The sequence below is a fragment of the Mus musculus genome, chromosome 17, assembly GCF_000001635.26.
Source record: "Mus musculus strain C57BL/6J chromosome 17, GRCm38.p6 C57BL/6J".
Classification (NCBI taxonomy): Eukaryota; Metazoa; Chordata; class Mammalia; order Rodentia; family Muridae; genus Mus; species Mus musculus.
In genome coordinates this window covers 8,845,203-8,870,083 of record NC_000083.6, presented here as the reverse complement: position 1 = coordinate 8,870,083, position 24,881 = coordinate 8,845,203, and the positions used below count along the sequence as shown (strand labels likewise).

The following is a 24,881-nucleotide window of genomic DNA, read 5'->3' as shown; positions in this document are numbered from 1 at the left end:
ATTCATTTCCTCCCACATCCACTCCACCCCATCCCTTCAACTGAAGCATCCCTATGGGTGACTGCTATATCAATGCCATTAACTTAACAACAACAACATTAACAGGAAAAAAAAAAAAAAATCAAACGACTCCTAGATAGTTCTCGCCTCGCTATATTCCAGTCCTCGAGTCACCTGCCTCCTCCTCTTCACCGTGTCTCCTCATCAGTGCCTCCTGTTCCCAGAAGGAGGTCCTCCTTCTTCGCTCGAGCTTCCTATCTCAGCCACCCTCCAGTCGCCCTCTCCTTCCATCTCTGATGTATGTAAGCTTCCTGTCCATACTGACACTGACTCGCAGGACTTCCACAGCCTCCTTAGCCTCCTCCATTCCAGTCCTTACTGCTGCTTGTCAGAACTCTGCTCACCATCTTCTCTCCTGAGGAAGGACCAGCGTCTCTCCGGGAGGTCAGAATCAACTCAACCGTCTAAATAGAGTAGAGTCATACTCTGAGTCCCCTCAGGCTATTTGTCTGGGTGCTGTTGAATGGAGAGATGCATCCTTCCAATGTGCGTGCCAGGTCTACAGCCGAAGCGCTCTCACAAGGAGCAGAACAGCAAGCGAGCAGAGGGGAAGTAAGCTACTCCAGAGGGACATGCAGAGCCCAGATAACTGAGTTGCCTTACCGCAAGGCTTCTGGTCCCAGGATCAAGGTTCCCTGTAGCCTAAGGAATTAGAACTAAGTTCCTTCAGTTGGCACCCACATAATTGACCAAGCCCGTGTACCCGTGTCCACCCTTCTGTCTCACAGGGCCTCTCACTCCAGGCCTTCAGATTCCCCCCCCCCCTTTATATTTCTCTCAGAAGTACACTCCTCTGCTGGAAAGGAGTATTTGAGGGGGCCTAAGACTCAATGGGAAGTTACCAGTGTCATGTTGTACCCGGCTGGGAAGACAGACATCGCACTCACTGAGACTTCTCCACACCCACGCTGCAAGCTCAAGTGACTGAGGACTCATCCGCGCCATCATGCATCAGCACTGGTCCCAGGGTGCTGTCACTGTCACGGGCTCCAACAGCGCTGAGTGGACTGTGGAGAGACTGCTGGTGTCGTGGTGGCCCACAGTGCCAGCTGTGGAGTTGGCGCTCCTACACCTGGCACTCCATGGAACTTCAAGAGAGACTAAGCTCCTAAGAGGCTTTACACCGCCTTGCCTGAGGCACCTCAGGAAGATGAAGCAACTTCAGGTGGCGCCACCAGAAACACTGGGCCTCTGCTTCTGGCTGTTCCCCTGCTTCTGGCTGCTCCCCTGCTTCTGGCTGCTCCCCTGCTTCCAGCTGCTCCCCTGCTTCCAGCTGCTCCCCTGCTTCCAGCTGCTCCCCTGCTTCCAGCTGCTCACTCTCTGCCATTACACAGGAATCTTCCAACTGCTGAGGAGACCAGAGCTGAAGCTTAGGTTACAGACAAAGGCCTTGGGGAAGCTTTCCCTGATGTCTGTGGCCTCTTCACTCTGTAGCCACACTTGCCTCCATTCCCTCAGGAAAGCCTGGACACGGGTGGGATACATGGTCTGGGCCAAAGCCCCTGCTAGCTAACCTGGACTGGTCTATGACATTCCTTTTTAGAAAGTTGACCCTACTGAACTATATTTTTTTCTTCATGCTATAAAATTTCAGACCATTTCTTCAATGGGAGGAAACCTTATACCTCCCATTCTTCACTTCCTGGAAAGAACCAGAAAGTATGCTGGAATTCGCAGATTGCCTTGTACCCGCTACAGCCGGATTCTCGGTAGAACAGGAACAAAGTATATCTTCACTAAAAGGGCACAAATCTATATGGGATTCTGGGTTTTTGCTTGTTGGTTTTTCAAGTATTAGTTCTTCACTGTTTGAGTGGGGGAGGGGAAACTTTGATGTGGAAATGCCTCTGTGCTCTGGCCCCGCCTCTTCTGCCAGTGTTCCTTCTTTTGTGGCTCTCAACTCTCCCTGACAACTGCACTGACATCAACTCTTTCCAGCCACATGAGTGTACCCTCTCAGGGCCCCAACACACGCTTCCTCCACTTCCACTACCGTTGCCTGGTGCAGAATATGGTGTGCTGCTGTTTCCAATAGGTTCACGTTCACTTCGGCACAACGTCCCAACCGCCTAAAAGTCGACACGTGTGTGCTGCGTTTATACTGGATGGTTGGAAAGATATGATCACGGCTCTTCTGTGTGTTCGCGGCAGGGTCGCAGAGGCGGATTGCACGCAGCCAGGAAACGCTGGGGAAGTGCTCCAGGGCCACAGGGAAGAGAAGCAAATGTATCAGAGGTGATGTGTCAAATAGAGGTCAGAGATGGCTCATACAGAGCAGGGGCACACTTGTAATGCACTAGCAGACAGGGTGGTAAGGAAGCGCCTGCACTCTCCCAGATTCAGAAGTAAGAGACAGTAACGTGCGAAGCAAGAGGCACACGGAGGATGCTACACGGGTGAGCCTGCTTCGGACTTTGGACTCTTTAATCTGACCACAACAGGAAACGGACTGATAATATGATCTCAAGGTGGCTATAAACAGATTAACATTTGAGAATGATCTTTCCTCCTGTGGAAAGAATTGATTGAGGCCAGGGATGCCAATCAAGAAACAAGCAGGAGGTGGAAAACTGATGTGTAGAGACAAGACTGAGGAGCAGTTAGACGCATGTGACAGAGGAGGAGGAGGAGGAGGAGGAGGAGGAGGAGGGGGAGGAGGGAGAGGAGGAAGGATTCCAGAGTCATTCATGACTCCTCTTAACTCAGATGTCTCACCAAACCATTGTAAAATCCTCTTTCCCAGAATTTTAAAGCCAACGGAACCTGGACACATTTAACTTCCCACATGGCAACACCTCCATTCAAGCTGCCATCTTATCTCTCACTGGACACGGAAGTAGACTCCTAACTGGCTAGTCTGTGTCACCTACAGTCTGGCCTCAAATCACCAAACCAAAGGTTCACTCATACAACCAAAGCTGGCTAACATCCCAACTATCTACATAAAGGTCAAAGTTCACAGAAACTTTATGTGACCCACCCTTCATGACCTCCCTGGCCTCTGACGCTGGGTGTCGCCTATGCCTGGCAGAATGACAATGGGTAATGTCACATAAACGAAGCAATACAGTATCTGACACTGCCATCTTCCAGCCTCCAGTGAACTGAATTGGGAAGAGCCTAGTGGGTCCCCTGAAGTATGTGCACTGCACTACTCTGTAACTCTCTAATACCGTCGTGCCTCATTTCCTCGTTATTATTTAACTTTCTTTTGGTTTCTCTTGCAGAAGGGAATTGATTGCAAGAAGAGAAATTTTGTTTGTCTGTTCACTGATGTATTCCAAACTACTAGAAGACCTGGTCTCTAATTGGTAGATAGTTTTTTATTTTTTCCTCCTTTGGCGCTAAGGGTTGAAGGAAGGATGGTAGAGCACGGGCTCACATCTCAAGCCCCCAAACACTGAACTCAACGAGTGTCTGAAGATACTGAACCTAACATCGGAGATCAGGAAAAAGAAACAGAGAGGGGTTGGATCAGAAACAAGTTCCATAAATAATGCCTGAGCTGAATCTTACATCAGGAAATTAAGCAGGTGGGTTTTTAATTTCTAGAGGAACCACTATGGGAGAAGGCGCAGGTGTGGGTACAGCACAGAACAGGTGTGGTACCACAAATAATTGTGAGTTTCTAGAGCTTGTATAAAAAGGCAGCCATGGGGCTGGTGTCATCAGCCATCCGAGAGACCCAGTTACAGTATGTGCACTGTGAATTCCAAGAGCACCTCACTCTCTTGATGACAGCTAATGTTTGAAGGGGGGGGGGGGGAGAATCCGTATAGGATAATGGGATGCATTTAAGAGATACCTTTTTAAAAGTCAGGAATATATGAGATGCTAAGAAAAACCAGGGCACAGGAATACTTAGGTATATTTTCCCAGGGCTAATTGACTGTCTGTCTGCTGGGCAGTAGTGTGTCCTGGGTTCTAAGTTTGGGTAGCTATGTGCATGGCATAACCACCTAATACATAATAAAATGGCGAGATGGGCTTTGAACATGTTAAATTATGTAACCGTGGCACCTTGAGTTGGAAAAAATGGGTGATTAAATATGTTAATTTCCTTTTAGATCCATCATGTTAACACAATAAAAAGAAATTTGAAATAAGAAAAGCTGGCGTATACACACATACACCCAGGCACACGCGCATGCACACACACACACACACACACACACATATATATATATATATATATACACACACACACATATATATATATATATACACACACACACATATATATATATATATATATAATGTTTTCTTAATTCCTTTCCTTGTGGAAACATGAAACACATACAAAAGTACAAAATTGTGTGTCTTATCACTAATATTGCTCCATGTGGCAAATAACTTAATTCACTTTGCTGTTGCAGGTTTTGTTTTGTCTTCTTTTAGACAAGATCTCATGTTTGTCTCTAACACACTATGTTGTTCAGGCTGGTCTTGAGCTCACAGCCTCTGCCTCCACCTCCCAATCCTTGAAATTTCAGGCATAATTCAATAGCCATGCACATGGTTCATTTAGCTTCTAAAAATGCAAGCAAACTGCTACAAATGTACCCACTGCTGTCCAGATACTTGTCCGGACCGAGCAGATCAACAAAGGATTTATTTTGGCCTGTGGTTCTAGAGTGCTGTCTATCATGGCAGGGAAGCAGGAAGTCACTATGGTGGGAGCTTTGGCAGCTGCTCATATTGTATCCATAGTCAGGAAGCAGAAGATAAATAGTGTGCTCTGCTGGCTTTCTCATTTGTGTGAAATATAGGACCTAGCCCCAGGCTTGGTGCCACCCATTTTTAGCATGGCTCTTCCCGCTTCAATTAACCTACTCCCAATAATCTCTCCTAGGTGTAGCCGGAGGCTTGTCTCCCAGGTGACTCCAGATCATTATCAAGTTGGCAATTAGGAGGAAACATCATAACCACCAGGAACTGGTTCCCAGAGCAACTGGTGGTTTTCACTGATGCGTGGAAGTTTTAGTCAGCATTTCTTGAGAATCTAGAATGTGTCAGTCACAATCCAATTACTTCATAATATATGTATGTTTCTCTATGAGCCAGGACTAAGAGTGGGGGGAGGGGATGGCACCATCTGTGATTGCTTCGCAGTGTATACCATCAGTAGGCCACTCCCTCTGTCCCCTCAACCTGTGCTCAGCTGCTTCAAGACTAAGAGCTCTTAGTAGCAAAAGAACAGTGTTTTGCCAGGAAACACAACGTCAGCCTGGAAGTTCTAACTGCCACTCAACTCCTAGGGGGCGGGGCATGCCTCTGAGTCAGTAGATGAGAATGAGAGTTACTGGCTTGGCTAGTATATTAGTCAGGATTCTCTAGACTCTAAAGGAACAGAATTGAAAGAATTTTAGGTGAATGTGTGTGTGTGTGTGTGTATGACTTTGAGTCTTACATTATTTATTATATATATATATTAAATCTCACAAGTAAATATATATTAACCTATAGATAATAAATACTATGTTATATGTTATAAATAATATAAATTATTTTTGCATATAATAAATCCCTTGCAGGCTATGGTTCTGCTAGTTCAACAATGGCTATCTGTGAACACAAAGTCCAAGAAGTCAGTAATTGTTCAGTCCATGAGGCTGGAGATCTCAGCTGGTCATCAGGATATGCCAGCATCCCAGAGAAGCAGGCTCTAATGACAGTAAAGGGATAGACATGCCAGCCAAAGCGAGGGCCCACAGGCAAAGACCATGAGCTTCCTTCTTATAGATACATGGCAGGAGCCTTCATCTACACTGCCAGCAGGAGGTGTGATGCGGAATAAAATCTGGCTCTTCACGCTCCTAGAAAGGACCAGATTAAAGGTGGGTCTTCCCACTTCAGATAACATAATTGATGACAATGCCTCAGTGGTGTGTCCAGCCACTTTGGTTTTAGTTGATTCCAGATGTAGTCAGGTTGACAACCGAGAACAGCCATCAGAGCCGTGGTGATGGATCCTCAAAGCCAGGGAGGGCATAGCTGAGTCCCGAGAACTCCAGCTGCAGGACCAGCCCAGCCCTGAGCAGTTGCAAAGCTTTGCTGATGGGTAAAAGCTTCTCCCTGTGTGCCCCAAACACACAGGGACCCAGGACACTGAGCTTTCCTAGAAAGAACTGCAGCAAACACTCGGGCTTCCCCCAACTTCTGGCCCAACCAGATTCATACAAATATTTCTAGTCCTAGACCAAATGCATCTTCCACGCAGTGACCTCAGAGCTTCAACCAAGGCAGGGTCCTCCACGGTGATCCAGTACATAGCCACCTGTCATCCTTCTTGCAGGCAAAAGGCCCTTAAAGAGTCAGAATCCTCGTGCGCAGAGCACCTCATCTGCACATAAGTATCCCCCATCCCAGCCGGTCCACCTGGCTCTTCCCTGATACTCTTCCTCGGGGGAAACAGGGACAACTGCAGAGTCTGGACCATTGTCTGTCTCTTGCTTGTCCTGTTCTTGTAAGTGAACAAAGGCTACCTGTAACTTTGGGTTAGTCTTTATCTTAATGAATAAGCCAGACACCTGTGCGTTATCTACACAAATGACGCCGGAGAGAAAGATCTGGAAGGCAGAAACCTCAGGACTCCAGCTGGTGCTGCCATACCCTGAAACTGAAGTCCATAGGAAACTGATAATTAACAGCCCAGCAAGACTGCTAATGCCTCAGGCCAGTGGTTCTCAGCCCACGACCATCACAAAACCTAATACTTACATTACAGCTCATAACAGTGGCAAAATTACAGATATGGAGCAGAAATGAAATAATTTTATGATTGGAGGGGGTCACCATAACACGAGGAAGTGTGATGTATCTGACATTAGGAAGATCGAAAATCACTGCCTTAGGCCTTATAAAAGGTTTAGATAGCCCCGCAGGCAAAGAGCCAAGGCCACCTGCTGGGCTTGGTGGAATTTGAATTTGCAACAGACAGTGACAGAGAAAGTAGCTCTAATTACCAGCAGTGTAAAAGTAGCAGTGGTCACTATAATTGCTGTGAGCATGTCTCATTCTGCTGTGGACAGGAACTTTCTCGTTCTGCTGTGAACAGGAATCAAAGGACCTAAATGCATAGTTCCTTGTTGTCTTCCCTCCTCACCACATGGTGTGAGACTGTTAGTATTCAGCTTTATATCGCAGAATTCAAAGTACACAGTGCTCAGGGAAAAGGCCTATGCCAGGAGCCTCTGTGCCCTCTTTCAAGGAAAGGGACAGCATATTCTGGGTTGTAGGGGCCTGTGAAAGCATGGCCCTCCTGCTGTCTTTATTTAGAGACTGGGTGTGGGCTGCAGAGATGTGCGTGGACGCCTGGTCGACAGGTGGTGAGCTCTGATGGCTGGCTTGACGTGGGAACTTGACCAGCCTGGTGTCCTTGATTATTCAAATCAAACACCGAAACAGCTGTGAAGGTGCTTTGCAAAATTGACGAAGGAAGGCTTGGAGCTTGTACCACCTAGGAATAATGCTTTTGGCACATCAACTCTTAGAAGCTGCACCACACCAGGAAAGGCAGCCGCCGCCATTTGTTGAGGACAAGTGTTCTCCTGGAGCGAAGGCAGAAAACCAGCAAACCTTCACTGGGGCGATTCCTATTGCTTGCCACGTGCAAATACACACCTGCCTGAGCCAGGCATCTGCTTGTCCAGCCACTTTCCTTCACAGGTGTACTGCTCTTTGTTCAAATAGTAAAAAATAAAAATGATAAGATCTTGGGAGGCAGAGGCAGGAGGATTTCTGAGTTTGAGGCCACTATAATTGGTGTGAGCAGAGTCTGGACCTGGTCTACAAAGTGAGTTCCAGGACAGCCAGGGCTACACAGAGAAATCCTGTCACGAAAAAAAAAAAAAAAAAAAAAAAAAGTAAGATCTTGCTTTATCTGTTTCTTCAGATCCACTCTCTGTGTGGCTCTCTCTACATAACAGTTGAGTAAGCCCATATTCCTCTCATTAACACAGGTGTGGATTTGGCATGTGCAGTTTTCTTGTAGAGCTCTGTGTTTGCCCATAAAGCTGATCGAAGAAGAAGAACCACTCAGGAACTGTGATGTTTGAACATGGCCCACCTTCCAATGGCCCCATCTTAGAGATGTTGCCAAGTGGTGGAGCCTTTAAGAGGCGAGGCTCAGTAGCAGCATTAATGTCATAGGAGGGCATATATGCCATGGAAGAGAACTGAGGGAGCCTGATCGTTGTCCAGCTGTGAGGTTGACAGGTCCTCTGCCACACACCTGAAGTACTACTGCCTTGCTACAGCCCAGATGGAACAAGGGTGACTGAGCCCTCTGCAAACCGTAGGCCAAAAGCAAGCCTTCCTCTTTTAAGTTGATTGTCGCAAGCATTTTACTTCAGTAACTAGTAACAGATAATTAGCGTGCAACCAAAATTTGAGACATCAGCCCTTTGAGAACCAAGGTCTTCTTACACATTGCATGGGCCTGTTCAGGTTCTTCAGGATGGAACGACACCACTGACAGGAGCCGAGCAGGGAGAGCTATCCTCAAACAGTGGGACTGGGGAAGTGAGAGAGGGGAAAAAGGCATCAGAGCACCAGCATCGGGGGGACCAAGGCTGTGTCCTCTTCTGGTCAGACCACCACGCAGAATGGAGTAGACATCCATCCAGTATATAATTACGAGGGATAAATGAATGCGTGAAGGATGGAGGGAGGATGGGGGTGGGGAGAGCACGACCCTTTCCAACGTGTTTGTAGGAAGAAAGCAACCAGAAAAATTCCAGAAGAAGGCTACAAGACAAAAAACTGACTGAAATTATCCAAACCTCAGATTTCTCAGCCTCAACCCATGTCATGTCAAATGGTGATTTATTCTGGTCTGGGTTTATGGAAATATGTTATTTTCCTCAGGTCTTATATGGCAATATATATGTATGTGTTTATGTGCATATATGTGCATGTATATGAATATGTATATATGTATACCTGTATATAGGAATATATTATATATGTATGTATCATATATGTGTGTGTATATATATATATATATATATATCGCTATACATTTTTAATATTTATCCCTTGAATGGATAAAGGAAGTTCTCATTTAGTTCATCTCCTCCTTTCACCAACAGTAGCAAGACAGACTATTTACCCATCACGTATTTTATCATGTAACATTAGAAAGAAACATCAGGCTTCACAGATCCACTCCCAGCCATCAGGGGCTAGCTGCAGGATTCCTAGGGCTACCTGAGTGACTCCAGGCTAGTGTCTGAGAGAGAAAGGACATGCCCATGGCAAAGGGGCAGGTGGAATTAGTTACATAGACTGCCACTGAAATAGGAGGGACTTAGTATATACAAACTGCTCCGTGCCTTATTAGTTCCACAAACAGCATTAACACACTGCTGAAATGCCCAGTGGAGTGTTAGACTGAACAAAGTTAGGTCTGTCTTGTGTCACTGAGTCTGCAGAGTGCCATATTTAATGGCCCCTCCTCTGCACAGAACCACAACATGTTAGGGTGATGTCAGATGACCTCAGGAAGCCGACTGTGAATCTATCAACAGGTGTCCTGAGCATTCACGGTGTCTCTCTAAATGTCCTCTGTGAACCAGCCAGTTTCCTACTCGCCTGACTGGCATGGGGGAACTAAGGTACAAGGCACTGATAGAAAACTACATGAGGTCATGCTCACATCGCCCAGGAAAGGGCAATTAATTTTTGGCCTTTTGAAATACAAGCTTCAGACTACAGAGGTTGTGTGAGGTTAAACAGCTCATAAAGGTCTCTGCAAAGGGAATGCGTTGCTGAAACAGTATGAGTTCAGAGATGTCCCTGATGCCCATCAGACTGCACTGAGCTCCGGGAGCTACAGCCAAGATTTATTGATGGAAGACAAGATTTATCACAAAATCTGTAACTTGGATTCTTGTTGTCACACACACACACCTCTAAACTGCTGACTAACGTATTTTTAACCACCGTGGGCTTTTAATTTATGACTTAGAATATGCAGGATTAGGTTTTATTATGCCTCGAATTTGATCTGTTTCCTCTGATCTTGGAAGCTCAGCAGAGGCAGGCATGGTTTGTATTGCGATGGGAGCGAGCACAGACCTTTATAACTTTCTTATCCACTAGAAGTGTATCCTCTATACATAAGTGTAAGTGGAATACTGTTCTTAAAGTGGACATGTGCTTAACTCCGGGTCTTTAGCTTTTAAACATCTTTTCTTATATCTGACAGAGGGAAATGTCCTCTCTAGTACTTTCTATTAGAGAAACTATTTCTCCGGAAATGAAGTCAGTTCTGGCTCCATTGTCTACAGCCACATTCCAAACATGAGTACAGCAAGCTGTAGTTAATCATACATGGCTACGTTTTGTCATCTGTTAGTGTAGGAAAAGGCTGTGTGTGTGTGTGTGTGTGTGTGTGATCTTTCATGAATAGAAATCAAGTCTCCAACTTTTCGACTAAAACCATAGCTTTTCTCAATTTTTGTCTTCAGGAAATTGAGGCCATATGCTCATGTTCTCAGCCACTGTTCCATGTAAGATATAAAAATCACACAGGCTCTTAAATATCCCCCAATATTCACTTCGGCAACTCAGCAATTCAACAGCTCAACAGTACAAACAAATAGACTTCAATGAACACTTTTTCCCAACATGATACCTCCTGAGAGCCTGGCACAGCACGGAAGAGAAAGTACCGAGTGCAGACGGCAGCATCTGATGCTCAAAGCGTAACAGCTGCCTCCCAGGCTCTGACGTTTACCTGAGCGCGTATGATGCTCTCTGAAAAGCCCTTCTCCAGATGAACTGGCATTGTTCTGAGTCCGCAGTGGGCCAGGCTGCAGCGAGCAGAAAAGCAGTCTCCTGCAGCATGAGAGCTGTACAGCTCACAGCAATGAGTTCTGCATAAATCTAAGGACATTCTACTTAAAGAGGTGTCCACTTCTCTAAGAGGACACCTCTCCAGGTACACGTGGGGTTATCAAGCCACCTTCTAGAAATTAAGTGGTTATATTTAATATACTTCGGCAGAAGGTAAACGCCGTTTCCCTGTCACAAGGAAAACATTACTTGATTAGCTCATGAAATGCACCAGTCTGAGAGCCTCATGTGTCATAGAGGAGACATGGTGTGGGAGCAGAGCTAGAAGCTGGGAGCGCTCGCTCTGCCTGCCGCTTGCTAACAGAACATTTCCATGAATGTCCCGCCTACGCCACAGTCTCTTCGACTGCTCAAGGAGATCATCTGTGGAGGCTCCAGCGTGGTCCAAAAGCAAAGGGATTACTCAGCAAAGGCTTCAAGCAGACATTCATGAAAATGCAGCTCTTCAAGTACTTGGAAAAAAAAAAAAAAAAAAGAAAGTCCTACTGTCCAGCCAATCCTCTGGGGATCGCGTTCCTTCCCGTGACTGCAACACTAACAGACTCAAACAGGTTGCCAATCTGACCACGCATGCCAGCGCACTTGGGCACTTCTCTCCAAACTGTTGAAGCCCAAACAATACAGACTTCTTCAAATATGAATGCACAGCTGTACCACCTGAATATGTCTATACAGAAGCTCACTCTGCTTCCCAGACAATGTGAAATGACAATGAATTTCTCATCAGTCCGGCCTTGGATGCTCGCTGTGCTTGTGTGGGACCTCACATGCACAGCCAGCACGTGCTAGGACAACAGCACATGCTAGGACAATATTAGATATTCCTTTGCCCACTCACTCCTTTATGGTTCTACCATTTTAGGTTAAAAGGGTGCTGGTTGGGGCTGGAGAAGTAGCTCACTGGTTAAGAGCACTGCTAGCTCTTCCAGAGGACCCAAGTTCTAGTCCCAGCACTCACATGGAGGCTCACAACTGCCCACAACTCCAGTTCCCTGTGCCCTCTTCCATCCCCCATGGGCAGTAGGCAAACATGTGGTATACTGGACTGCTTGCAGACAAAACACTCATGCATATAAAAATATTTTTAATTTTTAACTGTGTGGCTATACTTTTGAGAAGGTTTTTATTAATTCAAAGGTGGATGGCAAAAGTAAGGAAACTGAGGTCATATGGATTGCTCCATGGTGGGGAATCTGTCTAGCCTGTGCAAAACCTGGGGCTAAGTACCCAGCACCATAGACAGAAAAATGGAAAGATGAGGGGGAAGGTGGTGGTAAGGAAGGGGAGGAAGGGACATTTTCTGGATGTCTCAACTTCAGAACCTCTGCAATGTGGTATGAACTGTATGTTAACTAGAAAACAAAGGGAAGGGAGGGAGCCTGTGAAACAAGGCTGATCATGAGCACCAAAAGAAAAACACCGGTATGGTTAAAGCACGGGCTCCAAGTGTACGTTTAAAGAGCCCACTGAGTAGCACATGCTTGGAAATGTATAGGCCTATTCTATCTTGTTTTGGTTTTCACTCCAAACTACAGACTATAAAGAACAATAGATTATTTTGACTATGCTTGAAGAATTTGGGTTTTCAGTTCTATACAATGGAGCTTAAAGTGCGATCTTTAATTACTGGGGAATGTATTTAAGGTGTTCACAGAGTCTAGAAGGGGTTCAGATAAAGAATGCAGAGGCAAGGGGTACTTATGTACAGGGACATTCTACTGGCTAACAGAATCCGCTCATTTATTTGTCCCCCCCCCCCAAATATCCTATAAAAATTACTGCCTCCATTATATGGAGGAGAAAGCTGAAGGGGAAAGAAATTCAACCCCAAGCATCTGCTTTCCGACCTCAGGGTAGCCACAGGGAGAGATGCTCAATGAATCAAACTGAACCATGGTACACAGTCAAAGCAAACAGGAGGGACGCAGCCTTTGGCTTTTCCCTCGGCATCCTCTGCGTGAACATGTGTGCCCATTGCAAGAACACAACTTCCTTTTCCTCTATCTTAATACGTACATCTGAGGCCATTGCAGCTGTGAGGGTGACACGGGCTTTTTATAACTATTTCCCCTCAAAATATTCAAATCAAAATAAACCAGAAAATGAGACTGAGTTGCTTTCCCAGATATGTTTCTCCACCTTACTCCTCTGGGCCACAAAGGTGAATAAGCACAAGGGCATTCTGAAGTGGGAGAGGAGGAGTAGAGGGTGGCCTGGAGCACTTGAAGTCACAGGACCATATCTAATTCTTCGTACAACACTAGTCGGGTGGCAGACACTCACACCTAGCCTTCCTGTACCTAAGCCCTGGTGACCAGCACAGAGGGCTTTTTTTCTGCAGCCCCAAATCCAGCCGAACAGATGCCCAACCTTTCCCTCCACAGAGTTTTCAAAGTGTCTTTGTTTCCCCTTCAAGGAAGAACCTCAAATGTGGAGGCTGCAGTTTTGTACTGGAAACAAAGTGGGCGTGGCGGTGGGCGTGGCGGTGGGCGTGGCGGTGGGTGACGGTGCAGAAATTGTCTGTGGCTGGCTTTTCTCTGTGCAACCAGCCCTGCTGTAAACCTCTGACCCAGCTGTTCTCTGACATCTAAAGCCCAGGTTTCCCAATAACAAGCAACACAGCTGTACAGAACGGTCGCCAGAGACTTGAACTGCCGCTAGCGTTACTCATCCGGCCCTGCCCTGCCCTGCAGTGTTGGCCAAAAGGCGGTGTCAAGTTCACCTCACCCTTGGGACTCACAAAATGAACAGCTCAAACAACTCATCACAGGACATCTAAAATAAACAGCTTTAAGTAGCTGGTGATATACCATAGCCTGATTCACATTCAGAATGTTATCTGCCCCACCCCCACCCCTGCCCCAGCCTTGTCTTTAATGGGTTTTATGCTGTTTATAAAAAGAAACTAAAATCTACAAAACTGACGCCCCCCCCCCCCAAACACACACCATCTCAATTTAATGTCTAATTTATCTTCATTCTGAAGAGATAAAATATCCATCTGGAAGTACAAAGAGACAAGACGGTTTTGCCACACACAAAACCATTGCCTGTGACATAATTGAAAATGCCCTCGGAAGGCTAGCGATCTCAAAGTGAAGCCTCTAACATGAGAAGGAGCACAAACTTGGGAGGCTGCTACAAACTTAAGCAGGAGCCATGGATACAACTCAGGCAAAGAGTGAATGGTAAACCCACAGAGTGTCACGTGTTGTGAAATACAGTATTCTCAGGGTCTCCGAATATCAGTCCATGGATTCCTCCTCACAGAAAAGAAAAGAAAAGAAAAGAAAAGAAAAGAAAAGAAAAGAAAAGAAAAGAAAAGAAAAGAAAAGAAAAGAAAAGAAGAATACCTTTACCTTTACCATGGAGGCATATGGCAAACACCGTCTCAACCTAGAGCAAATTTAGCATCACCCAAAATAGAAATGACATTATGTGATAGCGCGGCAATCTTCAGAGCTGAGCCACATTCTCCCGCATGACTTGAAAGAGATGAGCACTGACGGGGTGGCGGAGGTGAGCCTGCCGTGGGAAGATGATCAGGACCCTGGAGTTGTTGCTTGTTATTCGCTATTCAGAGATGCTGAACGGCTGCCTCAAAGACTGGCCTCAGGAGATGAGCAAAGCTAGCACCCGGTTCTAAAGCCAGCATAACCCGGTGACCCCAGCCACCACTGGGCTGCCCCTTAAACTCTGATTACCTCCTTAAAGGCTGAGCACTGTGTCTTGCCCCTTGGTTCTACAATTTGCTATCTCATGCTATAGCCCTGGCGTGAGTGAGTAGTGAGTGGTAGCCAAGCTTCTGCCTTGAATCTGCTCTGCCACAGCCCTTACTCTGCTACCTTTAAACTCATCCTAATACAAATTCTCGTGACTGCAATGGAGCCAGAGTATAATCTGAATGGCCTCAATCCCAGATCCCAATAGCGTCTTTGCTTTCCTTTGAAGGCTCATACATAGCTCAGCACTTACTAGAGTCTACATTTCCCTCAGCCTCCTGATCCTTCCAAACTCTACTAGAATGGCCCACCAAGTTCTGCTCAGTCTACAAAAGCATCTCTGTCCCATAGCTCCAAAGTCTTTCACCTCCCTCTCAAAAGTCAGTTCCAAAGAACATGTTCACCTCTACTTGCTGGCACCCACGTTCTCTATTAGTGACTGTTCTCATTGTAGCATCAAAATACCAGACAAAAGTGACTTAAGAAGCGAAGGGCTTCTTTCCCTGATAGTGACACTGTGTACCACAAAGGGAAGACCTGGCAGAGGATCCCATTGCATCCAGAGCCAGGAAGAATCGATCAAGGGACGCTTTTGCTCAGCTTGCTTTCTCCTTTCTCTTCAGTTTTGAACCCCAGTCTGTAGAAAGGTACTACCCACAGTTAGGGTGTGTTTTTCCCACCTCACTTAACATAAGTTAGATACCTCCTCAGTATGACCAGAGATTTCCTTCTATTCTAAATTCCATCAAGCTGATGATCAAGATGAACAGACAGATGGCTAAAGATCAATTATATAGATGGCTTTCCACATCCTTAACAGAGATACGCCTGTAGAATAAATCTAAAAGCCTGTTACCATTGTATTATTCTTGTAGTCATTTCGATGAACAAAATCAATCACAGGAAATGTTTCCTCATGCTCTGCTATGACATCAGATGGAAGCCAGGGCTCATTGTAATCAACTTTTAACACCCAGACCTATATCATAGGATACCCGAAGGCCTGCTCAATGACTCTAATTAACATGTCTGTCTTAATCAGATTAGTCTGCTAGGACGAAAGCCTTCATAGCTGGGTAGTTCGATAGTCAAATGAAATGGCTGTTGACAGTTCTGGAAGCTTAGAAATCCAAGCTCAATCCAAGTACCATCACACCTGTTCCTGGCAGAATGCTATTCCTGCATCCTTGCCTGGTAGAAGAGGATGGCAGCCTCTCTGGGGCCTCTTTCCAGGGTATCAGTTCCACTCCTGAGAGAGGCATCTTCATGACCTTCACCTCCCAAAGAGCCCACATTTTTGTGCCAGGGACTTGGGAGATTGTTGTTCCACACGTGGGTTTGAAAGAGCTCACATGTGTTTATATCACAGTACTGTCCCAAGTTCTACACCTGATTTCCCTCCAAAGCCTCGTCTTGGGGTTGTATGAGCCTCCATAGGCATGTTTTTCTAAAGGCATGCCCATCAGGAAGTCTGGTTTACTATGCCTTTAAATGTATCTACACCCCCCCTCCCCAATCTCAGTGGCCCATGGCTTCTGCTAGAATCCAAGTCACCACCTGTCCTTGCCGGTCGCCAGCCTCCAACTTGTCTACTTCCTGTTCTTACCCTTCTACTCCTGTTCAGTGGATGGTACAATCTTAGTAAGTGATGAAGCCACTTCTCAAGACCCTCGCATGACTCCCTGTCTTGACAGAGTGAAAACAGAGTCCCTAGAGTCACCTCTCGCCAGTATGACTTTTCCTGGAGCCTCTGAATATTACAGCCATGCTCACTGGTACAAGTTTGTGCTCTCTGCTTCTCCCTCCATAGGACCTGCCTCCTCAACCTCCTGCCTGCCTCACCTGAACTGAATCTCAGCTCAGACTTCACCATTCTATTTGAGCCTTTTGAAATAATTAAAATTATAACTATATTCTATATCCTTACCATGAGTCTAGTATATCATCTGTATATCTTACTGATTATTTCTATATTTCCCTCTTTCCCTAACAAATATCAAGGAAGTGAGACTATATATATGTGTGTGTGTGTGTATATACATATATATGTATATATATATATATAATGTACATATATTATATACATGCATATATATGCTCACTGCTTTGTTCCCATTCCTAAAAAACACGCTTATCAGAAAATCAGCACCAAAAAATAATCTTCTGCTCAAACAAAAACATAACATACTGCACATGTATGCTCATGCACGCACACACACACACATACATGCACACACACACACATACATGCACACACACACATACATGCACACACATACATGCACACACACATACATGCACACACATACATGCACACACACATACGTGCACGCACACACACATACATGCGCACGCACACACATACATGCACACACACACATACATGCACACATACATACATGCACACACACACACACAGGTGCTATAACAGGCCATGAATTAGGAAAGCATATCCCATGATGACATTTTTCTTAACAGCTAGTTCCTTCTAATACAGAGTTCTACAAAGCATAAATCCATTCTTAAATGCTGAGTTAGTCACAAAGTTACCTCAATTCTTAAATTACATACATGAGTGTAAATCAAATTCAACAATGGCTGTACTTGTAAACAAATATTTCCCCACTTAGAACTCAGATCTTAGTCCCAAGAGCATTTTCTCCATTTAGGTGACCACAGCTGATTAGCTGTGACGTGAATGCATTTATTAACCTAAAGGGCTCCCTCAACTGAAATGTGGCACAAGAGAATCAGGAAACATGGCACAGTACAGAAGTAAACCCAGGAGCTAGAGAAAGTATCCAAGGAGCTAAAGAGATCTGCAACCCTGTAGGTGGAACAACATTATGAACTTACCAGTACCCCGGAGCTCTTGACTCTAGCTACATATGTATCAAAAGATGGCCTAGTCGGCCATCACTGGAAAGAGAGGCCCATCGGACACACAAACTTTATATGCCCCAGTACAGGGGACCGCCAGGGCCAAAAAAAATGAGAATGGGTGGGTAGGGAAGTGGGGGGGAGGGTATGGGGGACTTTTGGGATAGCATTGGAAATGTCATTGAGGAAAATACGTAATAAATAAAAAAAAAAAAAGAAGTAAACCCACCCTAAAGAGTGACTGCTACGTTACACATTTCTCTATAACTCAATAACCACGGACATGATACCAAACTAAACTAAAACAGAAAAGACAAAGTCAGGATGATCGCAGGTCTCCATATGGTTTTAGACTGTATCCTTCATGGTGCCTTAAGTCCAATCAGCTATGATAGAGTGCAAACAGAAGCCAACAGAAGAAAAGACCTGGAAGCTATTTTTACAGAAAAGAAAAAGCAACAGGCTGGCTGTATGCAGCCTACATGCCACAGTAAGGTAGCTGTCGCCTACAAACCAAGCAAGCGCAGGCGGTCCCACGGCACAGCTGCCACTCAACAGGCGTGTCTAACAACCTATTCTATTTCCTTCTTGTCCTTTGCTGAGAAAAAGAGCTTGCTGGTTTGATCTTAAGATGCCAATATAAGCTTTATCAATTATACAATCAATTATACAATGAATTATATTTGAGGATGGTATAATTTGTTTCTGACTTGTTATTCACGTCTGCTCTCATTATTTCCAGATCGGCGAGGGAAAAAGCATCAAGACACAAATGATACCACATAGCTCCAGAAAGGAGGACTTGGAAGACCTAGACGTAATGTGCTAGCAGTTCACTGTCTAAATTTCTTCTGAATCAAAGAAAATCAGAAGCAAGTATAGATAATAAATTGTGTCTAGAATTTTCCAAGTTTGGGCAGTCCCTCCCTTCCTTTATGCTCTGGGCATTAACACTGAGTACCTACTGGATGCCCCTCTTGCCGTGGGTGCATATTTAAGTTCTAAGTTTTGAAACTGATGCTGAAAAGCACCATGGAATTAACCTATGGGTCACAACCCCTTTGGGGTCCTTTATCAATATCCTGCGTATAAGTCATTTACATAGCTATTTACATAGCTATTCATACATAACACCATCACAATGTGGGGGGGTCACCACAGCATGAGGAACCATATTAAAGGGTCGCAGCATTAGGAAGGTTGGGAACTGCTGCTGTAAAATACAGTTAACACATAGAAAATTTTTTAAGACACTACTTGGAGCCTGACAAATGCTCAGGAAGTGGTCTCGTGGATTGATCCCTTCTGACTCAATCAAGCGCATATGCTGGGTAGAGTCAACAGCTCCACCTTAAAAAAAACACCTCCTTTCCATCAGTTTTCAAACAGGTTGGGAAAATTAGTAAACTCCTAGCTATTACACCCTGGCGCAGGAGTCCGCCTGCATTTGATCATGGCTGGAAACGTGGTGGCAGAGCCAACTTGGAGAAAAGAAACTGGTGAGCTTGCCTGTGGCTCCCTTTGGGTCACACCATCATCTCTACTGCTGAGAGGATACCTTCGGGTCTCTGAAGATGGGTATTTCCTTCTTTTCCTCCTCCCTTTCAGTCTCTTCTCTCCTCCCCTCACAAGACAGACAGAGCCTCCATCAGAACTTGCCGGCTCGCCTCAGTCTTGATCCACGCACACTACTCTAGCTCATCTACGTCATTCTGCTCCTCTCTGAACTCAGGGGGCAAACCATGAGCACCCTGAAAGGGGGCAAACAACCCGAATGAATTTTAAGCCATCCGTCTCACTTGCAGGACGGCCAGTGTTCTTCACGAATAACTGATAACTGTCCCGCTGAAAACCAAGGGAAAGCAGAGAAAGCAGTTACAAGGAAGCACTGGGAAGCACAAGCCCCCGCCTTAAAAGGCAAACAGATCGTTATGTGCTTTATGTACAGTCCTTGTTCTGGGCAACTCAAGCACTGGACCCTGGGATGGTGCTTTCTCTGATGCAAAACCCAGAGTGTATCCACAGGCCTCTCTTCTCTCCTTCAGCACTGCCTCTTTCTAAACTCCTGTCTGACAAGTTTCAGTGCAATCAGTTTGGGGCTTCACTTTTATTACCTCCTGACCTCTTAGATTAATGAGGGCAACGAAGAACCCTACAGCTATTACTGTTTCCATCACTAACCCATACTGGGCGAGATCCCACAGCCTACCAGCTGGTATCGTGGGACAGCCGCTTAGAGAGTCTGTCTTGAGACAGGCACAGCGTGCGCTTACCAAACACACATTTCTAGGATGCTGTGAATGAGCAGCTTCCTCACCATATAATTTTTCCATGCCACATGGAGCAGGAAGGCCTTGCTAGCCAACAGCTCAGGGCGCGTGGGCTACTCCCTGGGCCTCATCAGCAGCTCAGCTCTTGGGTTTGGCATCACTATACAGACTTCTCCAGGAATGTGGCTTTGCCCAAATCCTCAGAATCCTTCCTTTCTTTCTTCCTGGACTGAAAGGCAGCACACCATCAGTGGGGTCTTCCAGCTCAGCTCCCTCTGGTCAGGTTGACCAACCGCCCTCCAACAGATTCCAACTGCTCACCTCAGGTCCCAGCTTGTGCCCTCCACGCTGCTGACATCACAGCTGACCCTGGAATCTTCACCTTACCACACCCCACACGTCCCTCCCCAGCCCAAAAGGCCTCGAGGGAGACTCTAACACCTTGTCACCAGTCACCTTCACTCTTTCAGGGAGCCCGGGAAGGAGGACACATTGGGTTTTCAGCACTACAGATATGGGGAGTCATTGCCAAGATGGTCTGCAGCCTTTCCAAGAGGCTAACGGCTCAGTGGGGACAGGGTAGCCCTCCCCCAGGCATGCAGTTCTAAAGAGGCTGTCTGTGATGCTGTAGTGAATGGCTTCACTGTGAGGTGAGGTTTGGGGGTTGGACTAGAACAGCCTGACGAGAAGATGAGAAAGTACCTTTTGAGGCACTATGCCCGTTCCTCACTGCCGTCCACAGATCTCCCAGAAGATCGGCATTCATTCCCTGTCAAACTCTTCACTAGCAGGATGTGTGTTCTACATGGCCCTTGAGACCTCTGCATTCAGCCCAGGCCTTACCTCTCCACAGTAGGGCTTACTCGGCTACCTTTAAATACATTCAGGCATGGTCCTATCAAATATAACCAGAAGTTGGTATTTTGCATGGGGTGTAGAAAACACCTCTGTAATTGTAGCACTTGGGAAGCTGAGGAAGGATCGGGAGTTCAAAGCTGGCTTCAGACTTCTAGGGATCTCAGTGGCAGCATGAGCTCTACAGGATGGTCTCAGAAACCAACACACAACAGGCACTGGCTACAGGACGGTCTCAGAAACCAACACACAACAGGCACTGGCTACAGGACGGTCTCAGAAACCAACACACAACAGGCACTGGCTACAGGACGGTCTCAGAAACCAACACACAACAGGCACTGGCTACAGGACGGTCTCAGAAACCAACACACAACAGACACTGGCTACAGGACGGTCTCAGAAACCAACACACAACAGACACTGCCTATAGGACGGTCTCAGAAACCAACACACAACAGACACTGGCAAATCTTGCGCCTACTCTGTCTCTACTCATAGCTAACTCAGGAGGCTAAGGCTGGAGGAGTTAAGAGTTCAAGATCTCCCTGGGCTGCATCAAAAGACCCAGTCCCCACCACTGCACCCAATGCAAACAAACAAACAAATGGTTAAATGGGGGGAAGGAAGAGAGGAGAGAAATGGAATTGGCAAGCTTCTTAAGACCCACCTGCCCTGTCTTTCTGACACAGGTCAGAAGAGAAATGTATTTTCATTTTTTTTCCCTGAGGATGCCATTTCTGTGCCACATACTTGCTAGAAGTTGGCTTCTTGGTTCTTCTTAAGTTTAAGAACACGTGCTTTTTCCTTTCTGGGTGTCTTTATCTATTTGCTCCTACTTTCTGAGTAGTGCAATGCCTACTCAGTGAGATGCCATATGTGGGTTTATATTATACCACCACCTCTCAGAGTGGCCAGAAAGAAGGAATCCCACAACAAAATGACCTGATCTAAGTAATTGCATTCACCTGACTTTGTCCTGCCTGCAATGACTATACACAACATAAGAGCAAGCAATAGGAAAAAAACTCTCTATTTTAAAAACAGATACACAAGCCAGAGATGTGATGGCACACTCCTTTAATGCCAGCACTTGAGAGGCAGAGGTAGGTGAATCTCTGATTTCAGGGTCAACCTGATCTATAAAGAAAGTTCTAGGACAGAGTGGGCTACACAAAGAAACACTGTCTCAAAACAAAACAAGCAGCAACAATAACAACAAAATAAATAGACACACACACACACACACACACACACAGGGGCCATTATGTGCAGGGCATGGGGAGGTGTCTGTGTCTGTCAGTGTCTGTCTGTCTGAGTCTGTCTGTCTCTGTGTGTGAATGTCTCTGTGTGTGTGTATGTCTCTCTGTGTGTGTCTGAGTCTGTGTGTATACATCTGTGTGTCTGTCCCTGTCTGCTAAAATCTATGAAGAGGCCAGAAGTCAACATCAGATGTCCTCTTGCTTTTCACCTTATTTTTTGGGACTGGGTCTCTAACTGAACTAGGTAATAGATTGGCTAAACAGCGTGTTCTAGGATCTCCCTGCCTCTCACTTTCCCCTTCACACCAGTGCTAGGATTACAAGCATGTCCCTGCCGCACCCAGCTTTTTCGTGGGTGCTGGGAATCCCAGTTCTTATCCTCAGGCTTGAGTGTCTGGGCACTTTGCCAACCGAGCCATTTCCCAGCCCTGTGCTGCTGTCTATTACTCTTGTCATTCCCACATGGTCTGTAGCACCCTCCTCAGTCTTTGACGGTGACTGGAAGAACAAACGTGTAAACGTGGGCTGTGGTAACCTGAAACAGAGTTAGGAGCCAAGTCTTCCTGACCCAACATGATATCCCTGACTGTCCTGTTCCCACTTCTAGATGTCACCCACTCTCATGACCCACCCACACATCCCCACTCCATAGAGCATCCCTTTGTCAATAGAGCATTCTGGGATGCAGGTCCCAGCCTATGGAAGGTAGCCTAGAGAATTAGCCTATTTGCCTGTATGGCTAAAGTGTTTTGATCCCTCCAGGGGGAGGTTTTATTTCTAATGGAGAAATAAAGGCTCTGTGAGCATCCTCACAAGTGCAGGGTTCCATTCTCTGTGAGACAGAGGGGCAGAGACAGATCTACCAGGAAACTAAGTGTCAAGGCCCCACACTTAGACCTTGCCAAGGTCTGGAAATGGCCTAGTCATGAGTGGAGATTCATGAAATCTGCAAAGAAGGGTAGTTTAGCATTCTTTTTCCTAAGACAAGCACATGCTTGATAGAAGTTCTGAATCATATCTTTAAAAAGAATCAGGCTCACTTCAGATAGACCTGTTCTGTGATGCCAACCTCCATCTCATTATTCTTTGTGTGCCTGTGGAAGCTGTTTACTCCAGAATAGGAAGACGACTCAGGTTGAATTTAGAAGGGGGTAGAGAAGAAGTCAAAACAAATTTCATCTTTAAAAGGGATAAAATAATTACCTTAAAGTATGCTATGGTAACTGCCAATGACCTGCCCCCCCTTCCAGATGTGTCTGGTGCCAACCAATAGGCTTCTCAGACTAACAGTGCTTAGTGAAGTCTACATGAGAATTCCAGGGCTATAGGTATGGACTACAGTCCACGACAGTTCCTGGTGTTATTTAGCTCTGCACCATAGTCAAGGGTCAGGGAGGTTGTGACCCATGCAGTATAAAGCAGGAAGTGGTTACAACATGAGGGGCAATGGTTAGTAGCACAATGACACCCCCAACACCCCCACGGCAGCTGGAGGCATTCTAGGGAAAACAGGAAATGACTAGCGAGTGCATCTGAACGACAGAGAAATATTTCAGACCATGGGAGTCTTTGAGACACTTCGTTCTTCCTAAGACACCCCAAGTTCCTCTCACGCTGTTCAGATGGAGCCTTTCTCTTGGAGCATGGGGAGTCCCAGAGTCTGCACCAGAAGCAGTCACCCACCCACTGGTGCCCAACACAAAAACAGGACCCAACATGCAGAAAGCAGCATATTCAACACTAGGCTTTGTTTTGTTCTGAGGTACTGGGATTGAAGCAAGGGTCTGTACAGTCTAGGAAAGCACTCCACCACCGAGCTAATAGTGGCCTGCTCAGCAAGGCTATGCCAAAGCTAGTATATATATATATATATATATATATATATATATATATACCACACTAATGGGTATTTCTGCTTGCTTAGGTCAATTCCTACACAGCATGTCCCTCCAAGGATATGCACAAAGTATAGCAGTCAAGAATTTACAGAGAGGGACAGAAAGATGGCTCAGCCGGTGGTTAAGAGAGATTGCTGTCCTCTCAGAAGACCTGGGTTCGATTTCAAGCACCCACATGGGGTGGCTAACAACCATTCATAACTTCAGTTGAGGGGATCTGACACCCTTTCCTGCCTTCTGTGGGCACTTACATACATGTCATATACATACATGCTCTCAGGAGAAAGAGAAAGAGAAAGAGAGAGAGAGAGAGAGAGAGAGAGAGAGAGAGAGAAAGAGAGAATTCTGCTTGGGACTCTCAGAGAAAGATGTATGTAATTCCCTGCCCTTATTGGAATCTATGTTCTCCCACACACATGTGTATTGCATGCCACTGTTAACCATGAATTCAGCTGTGACTGTATATTAAATGGTCTTCTTCCCACTTCTGCAGAAATGCTGTGTGAGACCATCAAACCCTAAGGTTAACACAGCACCTGGCAAAGAGTAGACCCTGAAAAAATAATTTCAGTGGGTCTGGAACATTACAATCCCCATTGTAATGGCTTTCCAATATTGACCACCACTGAGCCCTATCTAGGAATCAGCAGCCCCTCTGGCCCTGCCCTGCCTACTGGCTAACAAGCCACAGCATGGTCCACTCACTGTCTTAGAAGTCATATCTCAAAACCCTGTTTCCATATGGTCAGAAGTACAAAAAGGTAGGCACACACACACACACATACACACACACACACAGGTGTTCTTGGCAGCACGAGTGGTGAATGTAAATATAGAGACACAGGAGTGTCCTAATGGGCCAGGAGACACCTGCTCGCCCACTAATGTTTCAAGCTGACCTTTCTCTGCATACGGAAGTGGAAAGCTGCTCACATGGGTGCCATGATCACAGTGCAAAGGAAGAGCGTGAAAGAAACTATTTCTGTTTGAAATGATCATTGGACAGACAAGAGCTCTGGACATGCATGGTGAGACAGTAGTGCGATCGTGTGCACAGAGTGTAATTTCTCCTTC

At 45.9% G+C, this 24,881-nt stretch overlaps 1 protein-coding gene across 10 annotated transcripts in view; it reads right to left on the bottom strand.

Moving 5' to 3' along the window:
• Pde10a (phosphodiesterase 10A) overlaps positions 1-24,881 on the bottom strand; it is a 461,462-nt gene that overhangs the window by 116,565 nt on the left and 320,016 nt on the right. The window contains exon 1 of one of the 10 annotated variants that reach the window (NM_001347321.1): positions 19,840-20,099. The exons of the other annotated variants lie outside the window; for them this stretch is intronic. Within the exon in view, the coding sequence (NP_001334250.1) occupies positions 19,840-19,855 (16 nt within the window). The 5' untranslated portion in view covers positions 19,856-20,099. Of the gene's footprint in view, positions 1-19,839; positions 20,100-24,881 lie in introns of those variants that run through there. 10 annotated transcript variants of the gene reach the window in all.